Source organism: Coregonus clupeaformis, unplaced genomic scaffold (genome assembly GCF_020615455.1).
Source record: "Coregonus clupeaformis isolate EN_2021a unplaced genomic scaffold, ASM2061545v1 scaf0122, whole genome shotgun sequence".
Taxonomy (NCBI): domain Eukaryota; kingdom Metazoa; phylum Chordata; class Actinopteri; order Salmoniformes; family Salmonidae; genus Coregonus; species Coregonus clupeaformis.
The window spans coordinates 312,501-326,616 of NW_025533577.1; the positions used below are offsets into that span (position 1 = coordinate 312,501).

Here is a 14,116-nt window from a genome sequence, read left to right on the forward strand (position 1 = left end):
GACACACCCACTACAATATGATAGACACACCCACTACAATATGATAGACACACCCACTACAATCACTACAATATGATATAGACACACCCACTACAATATGATATAGACACACCCACTACAATATGATAGACACACCCACTACAATATGATATAGACACACCCACTACAATATGATAGACACACCCACTACAATATGATAGACACACCCACTACAATATGATATAGACACACCCACTACAATCACTACAATGTGATATTAGACACACCCACTTCAATATGATAGACACACCCACTACAATATGATAGACACACCCACTACAATCACTACAATATGATATAGACACACCCACTACAATATGATATAGACACACCCACTACAATATGATAGACACACCCACTACAATATGATATAGACACACCCACTACAATATGATATAGACACACCCACTACAATCACTACAATGTGATATTAGACACACCCACTACAATATGATAGACACACCCACTACAATATGATAGACACACCCACTACAATATGATATAGACACACCCACTACAATCACTACAATATGATATAGACACACCCACTACAATATGATAGACACACCCACTACAATATGATAGACACACCCACTACAATATGATATAGACACACCCACTACAATCACTACAATATGATATAGACACACCCACTACAATATGATATAGACACACCCACTTCAATATGATAGACACACCCACTACAATATGATAGACACACCCACTACAATATGATATAGACACACCCACTACAATATGATAGACACACCCACTACAATATGATATAGACACACCCACTACAATCACTACAATATGATATAGACACACCCACTACAATATGATATAGACACACCCACTACAATATGATAGACACACCCACTACAATATGATATAGACACACCCACTACAATCACTACAATATGATATAGACACACCCACTACAATCACTACAATGTGATATTAGACACACCCACTACAATATGATAGACACACCCACTTCAATATGATATAGACACACCCACTACAATATGATATAGACACACCCACTACAATATGATATAGACACACCCACTACAATATGATATAGACACACCCACTACAATCACTACAATATGATATAGACACACCCACTACAATATGATAGACACACCCACTACAATATGATATAGACACACCCACTACAATATGATAGACACACCCACTACAATATGATAGACACACCCACTACAATCACTACAATATGATATAGACACACCCACTACAATATGATATAGACACACCCACTACAATATGATAGACACACCCACTACAATATGATATAGACACACCCACTACAATATGATATAGACACACCCACTACAATATGATAGACACACCCACTACAATATGATATAGACACACCCACTACAATATGATAGACACACCCACTACAATATGATAGACACACCCACTACAATATGATATAGACACACCCACTACAATCACTACAATGTGATATTAGACACACCCACTTCAATATGATAGACACACCCACTACAATATGATAGACACACCCACTACAATCACTACAATATGATATAGACACACCCACAACAATATGATATAGACACACCCACTACAATATGATAGACACACCCACTACAATATGATATAGACACACCCACTACAATATGATATAGACACACCCACTACAATCACTACAATGTGATATTAGACACACCCACTACAATATGATAGACACACCCACTACAATATGATAGACACACCCACTACAATATGATATAGACACACCCATAACACTACAATATGATATAGACACACCCACTACAATATGATATAGACACACCCACTACAATATGAATAGACACACCCACTACAATATGATATAGACACACCCACTACAATATGATAGACACACCCACTCAATATGATAGACACACCACTACAATATGATAGACACACCCACTACAATATGTATAGACACACCTCACTACAATATGATATAGACACACCCACTACAATATGATATAGACACACCCACTACAATATGATAGACACACCCACTACAATATGATATAGACACACCCACTACAATCACTACAATATGATATAGACACACCCACTACAATATGATATAGACACACCCACTACAATCACTACAATGTGATATTAGACACACCCACTACAATATGATAGACACACCCACTTCAATATGATATAGACACACCCACTACAATATGATATAGACACACCCACTACAATATGATATAGACACACCCACTACAATATGATATAGATACACCCACTACAATCACTACAATATGATATAGACACACCCACTACAATATGATAGACACACCCACTACAATATGATAGACACACCCACTACAATCACTACAATATGATATAGACACACCCACTACAATATGATATAGACACACCCACTACAATATGATAGACACACCCACTACAATATGATATAGACACACCCCACTACAATATGATAGACACACCCACTACAATATGATAGACACACCCACTACAATATGATATAGACACACCCACTACAATCACTACAATGTGATATTAGACACACCCACTTCAATATGATAGACACACCCACTACAATATGATAGACACACCCACTTCAATATGATAGACACACCCACTACAATATGATAGACACACCCACTACAATATGATAGACACACCCACTACAATATGATATAGACACACCCACTACAATCACTACAATATGATATAGACACACCCACTACAATATGATAGACACACCCACTTCAATATGATAGACACACCCACTACAATATGATAGACACACCCACTACAATATGATAGACACACCCACTACAATATGATATAGACACACCCACTACAATCACTACAATGTGATATTAGACACACCCACTTCAATATGATAGACACACCCACTACAATATGATAGACACACCCACTACAATCACTACAATATGATATAGACACACCCACTACAATATGATATAGACACACCCACTACAATAAGTGATAGACACACCCACTACAATATGATAGACACACCCACTACAATATGATATAGACACACCTACACTACAATGTGATATTAGACACACCCACTACAATATGATAGACACACCCACTACAATCACTACAATGTGATATTAGACACACCCACTACAATATGATAGACACACCCACTACAATCACTACAATATGATATAGACACACCCACTACAATATGATATAGACATACCCACTACAATATGATAGACACACCCACTACAATATGATATAGACACACCCACTACAATATGTATAGACACACCCACTACAATATGATATAGACACACCCACTACAATATGATAGACACACCCACTACAATATGATATAGACACACCCACTACAATCTCTACAATGTGATATTAGACACACCCACTTCAATATGATAGACACACCCACTACAATATGATAGACACACCCACTACAATCACTACAATATGATATAGACACACCCACTACAATATGATATAGACACACCCACTACAATATGATATAGACACACCCACTACAATATGATATAGACACACCCACTACAATCACTACAATGTGATATTAGACACACCCACTACAATCACTACAATATGATATAGACACACCCACTTCAATATGATAGACACACCCACTACAATATGATAGACACACCCACTACAATATGATAGACACACCCACTACAATATGATAGACACACCCACTACAATATGATATAGACACACCCACTACAATCACTACAATATGATATAGACACACCCACTACAATATGATATAGACACACCCACTACAATATGATAGACACACCCACTACAATATGATATAGACACACCCACTACAATCACTACAATATGATATAGACACACCCACTACAATATGATATAGACACACCCACTACAATCACTACAATGTGATATTAGACACACCCACTACAATATGATAGACACACCCACTTCAATATGATATAGACACACCCACTACAATATGATATAGACACACCCACTACAATATGATATAGACACACCCACTACAATCACTACAATATGATATAGACACACCCACTACAATATGATATAGACACACCCACTACAATCACTACAATATGATATAGACACACCCACTACAATATGATAGACACACCCACTACAATCACTACAATATGATATAGACACACCCACTACAATATGATATAGACACACCCACTACAATATGATAGACACACCCACTACAATATGATATAGACACACCCACTACAATATGATATAGACACACCCACTACAATCACTACAATGTGATATTAGACACACCCACTACAATATGATAGACACACCCACTACAATATGATAGACACACCCACTTCAATATGATAGACACACCCACTACAATATGATAGACACACCCACTACAATATGATAGACACACCCACTACAATATGATATAGACACACCCACTACAATCACTACAATATGATATAGACACACCCACTACAATATGATAGACACACCCACTTCAATATGATAGACACACCCACTACAATATGATAGACACACCCACTACAATATGATAGACACACCCACTACAATATGATATAGACACACCCACTACAATCACTACAATGTGATATTAGACACACCCACTTCAATATGATAGACACACCCACTACAATATGATAGACACACCCACTACAATCACTACAATATGATATAGACACACCCACTACAATATGATATAGACACACCCACTACAATATGATAGACACACCCACTACAATATGATAGACACACCCACTACAATATGATATAGACACACCCACTACAATCACTACAATGTGATATTAGACACACCCACTACAATATGATAGACACACCCACTACAATCACTACAATGTGATATTAGACACACCCACACAAAGATAGACACACCACTACAATCACTACAATATGATATAGACACACCCACTACAATATGATATAGACATACCCACTACAATATGATAGACACACCCACTACAATATGATATAGACACACCCACTACAATATGATAGACACACCCACTACAATATGATATAGACACACCCACTACAATATGATAGACACACCCACTACAATATGATATAGACACACCCACTACAATCTCTACAATGTGATATTAGACACACCCACTTCAATATGATAGACACACCCACTACAATATGATAGACACACCCACTACAATCACTACAATATGATATAGACACACCCACTACAATATGATATAGACACACCCACTACAATATGATATAGACACACCCACTACAATATGATATAGACACACCCACTACAATCACTACAATATGATATAGACACACCCACTACAATATGATGACACACCCACTACAATATGAATAGACACACCCACTACAATACACTACAATGTGATATTAGACACACCCACTACAATATGATAGACACACCCACTACAATATGATAGACACACCCACTACAATCACTACAATATGATATAGACACACCCACTACAATATGATATAGACACACCCACTACAATATGATAGACACACCCACTACAATATGATATAGACACACCCACTACAATATGATATAGACACACCCACTACAATCACTACAATGTGATATTAGACACACCCACTACAATATGATAGACACACCCACTACAATATGATAGACACACCCACTTCAATATGATAGACACACCCACTACAATATGATAGACACACCCACTACAATATGATAGACACACCCACTACAATATGATATAGACACACCCACTACAATCACTACAATATGATATAGACACACCCACTACAATATGATAGACACACCCACTTCAATATGATAGACACACCCACTACAATATGATAGACACACCCACTACAATATGATAGACACACCCACTACAATATGATATAGACACACCCACTACAATCACTACAATGTGATATTAGACACACCCACTTCAATATGATAGACACACCCACTACAATATGATAGACACACCCACTACAATCACTACAATATGATATAGACACACCCACTACAATATGATATAGACACACCCACTACAATATGATAGACACACCCACTACAATATGATAGACACACCCACTACAATATGATATAGACACACCCACTACAATCACTACAATGTGATATTAGACACACCCACTACAATATGATAGACACACCCACTACAATCACTACAATGTGATATTAGACACACCCACTACAATATGATAGACACACCCACTACAATATGATATAGACACACCCACTACAATATGATAGACACACCCACTACAATATGATATAGACACACCCACTACAATCTCTACAATGTGATATTAGACACACCCACTTCAATATGATAGACACACCCACTACAATATGATAGACACACCCACTACAATATGATATAGACACACCCACTACAATATGATATAGACACACCCACTACAATCACTACAATGTGATATTAGACACACCCACTACAATATGATAGACACACCCACTACAATATGATAGACACACCCACTTCAATATGATAGACACACCCACTACAATATGATAGACACACCCACTACAATATGATAGACACACCCACTACAATATGATATAGACACACCCACTACAATCACTACAATATGATATAGACACACCCACTACAATATGATAGACACACCCACTTCAATATGATAGACACACCCACTACAATATGATAGACACACCCACTACAATATGATAGACACACCCACTACAATATGATATAGACACACCCACTACAATCACTACAATGTGATATTAGACACACCCACTTCAATATGATAGACACACCCACTACAATATGATAGACACACCCACTACAATCACTACAATATGATATAGACACACCCACTACAATATGATATAGACACACCCACTACAATATGATAGACACACCCACTACAATATGATAGACACACCCACTACAATATGATATAGACACACCCACTACAATCACTACAATGTGATATTAGACACACCCACTACAATATGATAGACACACCCACTACAATCACTACAATGTGATATTAGACACACCCACTACAATATGATAGACACACCCACTACAATCACTACAATATGATATAGACACACCCACTACAATATGATATAGACACACCCACTACAATATGATAGACACACCCACTACAATATGATATAGACACACCCACTACAATATGATAGACACACCCACTACAATATGATATAGACACACCCACTACAATATGATAGACACACCCACTACAATATGATATAGACACACCCACTACAATCTCTACAATGTGATATTAGACACACCCACTTCAATATGATAGACACACCCACTACAATATGATAGACACACCCACTACAATCACTACAATATGATATAGACACACCCACTACAATATGATATAGACACACCCACTACAATATGATATAGACACACCCACTACAATATGATAGACACACCCACTTCAATATGATAGACACACCCACTACAATATGATATAGACACACCCACTACAATATGATATAAACACACCCACTACAATATGATATAGACACACCCACTACAATCACTACAATATGATATAGACACACCCACTACAATATGATATAGACACACCCACTACAATCACTACAATGTGATATTAGACACACCCACTACAATATGATAGACACACCCACTTCAATATGATATAGACACACCCACTACAATATGATAGACACACCCACTACAATATGATATAGACACACCCACTACAATATGATAGACACACCCACTACAATATGATATAGACACACCCACTACAATCACTACAATGTGATATTAGACACACCCACTACAATATGATAGACACACCCACTTCAATATGATAGACACACCCACTACAATATGATAGACACACCCACTATAATATGATAGACACACCCACTACAATATGATATAGACACACCCACTACAATATGATAGACACACCCACTACAATATGATATAGACACACCCACTACAATCACTACAATGTGATATTAGACACACCCACTACAATATGATAGACACACCCACTTCAATATGATAGACACACCCACTACAATATGATAGACACACCCACTATAATATGATAGACACACCCACTACAATCACTACAATATGATATAGACACACCCACTACAATATGATATAGAGTAAATATAATTTTTTGCATCGGTTGGGTAGAGAGAGAGAGATACTGTAGACTACTTTATCACTGACCTCAACCCAGAGTCTCTCAGAGCGTTCAGTCAGCCCACTGACACCCCTATCAGACCACAGCAAAATCACAGTCTACTTGAACAGAGCAATACTCAATCATGAGGCATCAAAGCCAAAGGAACTGAACAAGTCTAAACATCTCAAGCAGAAAACCTAAGAAAATTAACAACAATGACAAATGGTTTGATGAAGAATGCAAAAACCTAAGAAAGAAATGGAGAAACCTATCCAACCAAAAACATAGAGACACAGAAAACCTTAGCCTACGCATTCACTATGGTGAATCACTAAAACAATACAGAAATACACTATGGAAAAAGAAGGAACAGCACGTCAGAAATCAGCTCAATGTAATTGAAGAATCCATAGACTCTAACCACTTCTGGGAAAATTGGAAAACACTAAACAAACAACACGAAGAGTTATCTATCCAAAACGGAGATGTATGGGTAAACCACTTCTCCAATCTTTTTGGCCCTATGACAAAGAACAAACAGCAAAAACATATACGTGATCAAATACAAATCTTAGAATCAAATATGAAAGACTACCAGAACCCACTGGATTCTCCAATTACATTGAATGAACTACAGGACAAAATACAAACCCTCCAACCCAAAAAGGCCTGTGGTGTTGATGGTATCCTCAATGAAATGATAAAATATGCAGACCACAAATTCCAATTAGCTATACTTAAACTCTTTAACATCATCCTTAGCTCAGGCATCTTCCCCAATATTTGAAACCAAGGACTGATCACCCCAATCCACCAAAGTGGAGACATTTGACCCCAATAACTACCGTGGGATATGCGTCAACAGCAACCTTGGGAAAATCCTCTGCATTATCATTAACGGCAGACTAGTTCATTTCCTCAGTGAAAACAATGTACTGAGCAAATGTCAAATTGTCTTTTTACGAAATTACCATACGACAGACCACGTATTCACCCTGCACACCCTAATTGACAAACAAACTAACCAAAACAAAGGCAAAGTCTTCTCATGCGTTGTTGATTTCCAAAAAGCTTTTGACTCAATTTGGCATGAGGGTCTGCTATACAAATTGATGGAAAGTGGTATTAGGGGAAAAACATACGACGTTATAAAATCCATGTACACAAAAACAATCCTCATTAATCTCCACACAATACCCCATAATGACAAAGTGAAAACATGTTTTTAGACATTTTAAAATACAGAAATATCTCATTTACATAAGTACTCACACCCCTGAGTCAATACTATTAGAAGCACCTTTGGCAGCGATTACAGCTGTGAGTCTTTCTGGGTAATTCTCTTAAGAGCTTTCCATACCTGGATTGTGCAACATTTGCCCATTTATTATTTTCTAAATTCTTCAAGCTCTGTCAAATTGGTTCTTGATCATTGCTAGACAACCATTTTCAGATTTTGCGATAGGTTTTCAAGTCAAGGGGTATGAATACTTTCTGAAGGCACTGTATTTGCGACCGCTCGACTAAAAACATCTGTCGACCAACAGCCTTGCGACCAAACCATGGGTTGACTAAATGGGGTCAGCCCTGCACCAATTACAGTACAGCAAATAGTGTTTTGTTTTCTTTCAAAAACATAAGCTGCAATTTAGTTGAATTGAGCTTCCCTGGCACAATGGAACCAGTGGAATAGTCCCAAAAGTACAAACCCCATCCATCTGGCACTCCAGGCAAATACTGACAGTATTTAAAAGAAAACATATTCAGTCTGCCAGTCAGATACCATGCTTCCACTCCACCAATCTCGTTTGGACATTTGGAAATTCCTCTCGGCTCATGCTAGAGTGAGTGAATCAATAACAAAATCACAAATCCAAACCCCCAGCATTTGAAGGTTCCATGGTGTTCTGACCTCTGAAATAAGGTCTCCTCTGTGCTTGTAGTTGGCAGGTAGGCCTGTGCCACTATAATAGTTGTTATGCAGGTGCCAGTTTGGCCTGTGCCCAAGGACTGGATTGGACTGGTTCATTTCCCATGACAGGGGTTTTCCAACCCGACACCACCTCACAGGAAGATGGACGCTGATAGATAACAGTCAACTGTTATATTATTGTTCATTTCCTCTCTCAGCTCGTTCCAACGGGCTTCCTTCAACGTTTCCTTCAGGTTCATTTCCTCTCTCAGCTCGTTCCAATGGGCTTCCTTCAACGTTTCCTTCAGGTTCATTTCCTCTCTCAGCTCGTTCCAATGGGCTTCCTTCAACATTTCCTTCAGGTTCATTTCCTCTCTCAGCTCGTTCCAATGGGCTTCCCTCAACGTTTCCTTTAGGTTCATTTCCTCTCTCAGCTCGTTCCAATGGGCTTCCCTCAACGTTTCCTTCAGGTTCATTTCCTCTCTCAGCTCGTTCCAATGGGCTTCCCTCAACGTTTCCTTCAGGTTCATTTCCTCTCTCAGCTCGTTCCAATGGGCTTCCCTCAACGTTTCCTTCAGGTTCATTTCCTCTCTCAGCTCGTTCCAATGGGCTTCCCTCAACGTTTCCTTCAGGTTCATTTCCTCTCTCAGCTCATTCCAATGGGCTTCCTTCAACGTTTCCTTCAGGTTCATTTCCTCTCTCAGCTCATTCCAATGGGCTTCCTTCAACGTTTCCTTCAGGTTAATTTCCTCTCTCAGCTCGTTCCAATGGGCTTCCCTCAACGTTTCCTTAAGGTTCATTTCCTCTCTCAGCTCATTCCAATGGGCTTCCTTCAACGTTTCCTTCAGGTTCATTTCCTCTCTCAGCTCGTTCCAATGGGCTTCCCTCAACGTTTCCTTCAGGTTCATTTCCTCTCTAGTTTAGGACTGGAGGGAACTCCCTCTACCTGCTGATGTCATATCCTGTTTAGTAGGGACTGGAGGGAACTCCCTCTACCTGCTGATGTCATATCCTGTTTAGTAGGGACTGGAGGGAACTCCCTCTACCTGCTGATGTCATATCCTGTTTAGTAGGGACTGGAGGGAACTCCCTCTACCTGCTGATGTCATATCCTGTTTAGTAGGGACTGGAGGGAACTCCCTCTACCTGCTGATGTCATATCCTGTTTAGTAGGGACTGGAGGGAACTCCCTCTACCTGCTGATGTCATATCCTGTTTAGTAGGGACTGGAGGGAACTCCCTCTACCTGCTGATGTCATATCCTGTTTAGTAGGGACTGGAGGGAACTCCCTCTACCTGCTGATGTCATATCCTGTTTAGTAGGGACTGGAGGGAACTCCCTCTACCTGCTGATGTCATATCCTGTTTAGTAGGGACTGGAGGGAACTCCCTCTACCTGCTGATGTCATATCCTGTTTAGTAGAAACTGGAGGGAACTCCCTCTACCTGCTGGCTTTAATCTCTAGAACCTTTTGATGTCATATTCTGTTTAGTTTAGCCAGGGATGGAACAGTCATGAGTCAGTGGGCGCGTTCGAGTGGATCCATTTAATGTAGTCAGTGATCATTGTTCCCTCTCCCTCCCTCCCTCCCTCCCTCAGGTATCCAGGAGTACGTGGAGGCTGTGTCGTTCCATCACTTCATCAGACATCGTACTCTCATTAGCCTGGAGGAGATTAACACCAAGCTGGTCTTCATCAAGGAGCCTGAGGCCAAGGTATGACTGGATCGTCAAGGGGAACGTGTCATATCACAATTATTGATATTAGCTGACCCTTATATCAGAGAGAAGCACATTGAGTAACATTGCACTGAGTGAATAGACATGGAAGAACCATTAACATTATAATGAATCATAGTATGTTAGCTGCATACCGATAGCCTGATACAGTGTCTGGATATGGTTGACCAAGCACATTACTGCCAACGGTCAACCCGGATTTAGCAACTACTTGTGCTAAGTCATTGGAGATAATGATAACTATCACTAATGTCCTTCTGGTGGAGATAATGATAGATCTATCACTAATGTCCTTCTGGTGGAGATGATGATAGATCTATCACTAATGTCCTTCTGGTGGAGATAATGATAACTATCACTAATGTCCTTCTGGTGGAGATAATGATAGCTCTATCACTAATGTCCTTCTTGTGGAGATAATGATAGATCTATCACTAATGTCCTTCTGGTGGAGATAATGATAGATCTATCACTAATGTCCTTCTTGTGGAGATAATGATAGATCTATCACTAATGTCCTTCTGGTGGAGATAATGATAGATCTATCACTAATGTCCTTCTGGTGGAGATAATGATAGATCTATCACTAATGTCCTTCTGGTGGAGATAATGATAGCTCTATCACTAATGTCCTGGTGGAGATAATGATAGCTCTATCACTAATGTCCTTCTGGTGGAGATAATGATAGATCTATCACTAATGTCCTTCTGGTGGAGACAATGATAGCTCTATCACTAATGTCCTTCTGGTGGAGATGGATGAATCATAAAATGATGAGGGAGGAGGATGACCTGCCTATGATGATGTTGTTGTTGTTGTTATTGTTGTGGTTGTTTATGGCCGCATTATGAGCTACCTCTTCTACAGCACTTACCCCTCGTCTAGGGGAATGGTGCTGGAGGGAATAGGGGGAATGGTGCTGGAGGGAATAGGGGGAATGGTGCTGGAGGGAATAGGGGGAATGGTGCTGGAGGGAATAGGGGGAATGGTGCTGGATGGAATAGGGGGAATGGTGCTGGATGGAATAGGGGGAATGGTGCTGGAGGGAATAGGGGGAATGGTGCTGGATGGAATAGGGGGAATGGTGCTGGAGGGAATAGGGGGAATGGTGCTGGATGGAATAGGGGGAATGGTGCTGGAGGGAATAGGGGGAATGGTGCTGGAGAGATTAGGGGGAATGGTGCTGGAGGGAATAGGGGGAATGGTGCTGGAGAAAAATAGCGTCTGTTTTACAGGCTCCTGACCAATTGTGCAATTTTGTGTATTTATTTGCGCTGATTGTAACTTTTTTTGTACATAATGTTTCTGCCATCGTTTCATTATGACTGAAAAGAGCTTCTGGACATCAGAACAGCGATCACTAACCTCCAACTGGACGAGGACTTCTACTTCAATGAGTCTGAGGTGAAAGAAATATTGATTATCCCGACCAGGCCCAAATCCCCGACACTCGAAGAAGGAGGAGACGGCGCTATAGAGGCCGGTGTGCGGGATACCTGACGAGACTACATCGGAGAGTGGATAAACGCCCTCTACCCTCCGTTCTATTGGAGAACGTGCAATCACTGGAGAATAAACTGGATGAGCTCCGTTCAAGACTATCCTATCAACGTGATCTGATGAACTAATATCTTATGTTTCTCAGAGTCGTGGCTGAACAAGGACATGGTAAATACAGTGGGGAGAACAAGTATTTGATACACTGCCGATTTTGCAGGTTTGCCTACTTACAAAGCATGTAGAGGTCTGTAATTTGTATCATAGGTACACTTCAACTGTGAGAGACGGAATCTAAAACAAAAATCCAGAAAATCACATTGTATGATTTTTAAGTAATTAATTTGCATTTTATTGCATGACATAAGTTCTTGAACACCTACCAACCAGTAAGAATTCCGGCTCTCACAGACCTGTTAGTTTTTCTTTAAGAAGCCCTCCTGTTCTCCACTCGTTACCTGTATTAACTGCACCTGTTTGAACTAGTTACCTGTATAAAAAACACCTGTCCACACACTCAATCAAACAGACAACAACCTCTCCACAATGGCCAAGACCAGAGAGCTGTGTAAGGACATCAGGGATAAAATTGTAGACCTGCACAAGGCTGGGAT

At 39.7% G+C, this 14,116-nt stretch overlaps 1 protein-coding gene across 1 annotated transcript in view; it reads left to right on the forward strand.

Moving 5' to 3' along the window:
• The window catches only part of tsnax (translin-associated factor X), a 33,362-nt gene that overhangs the window by 4,567 nt on the left and 14,679 nt on the right, over positions 1-14,116 (forward strand). Inside the window, exon 5 of the mRNA XM_041870037.1 lies at positions 11,865-11,980. Within this exon, the coding sequence (XP_041725971.1) occupies positions 11,865-11,980 (116 nt within the window). The remainder of the gene's footprint in view (positions 1-11,864; positions 11,981-14,116) is intronic.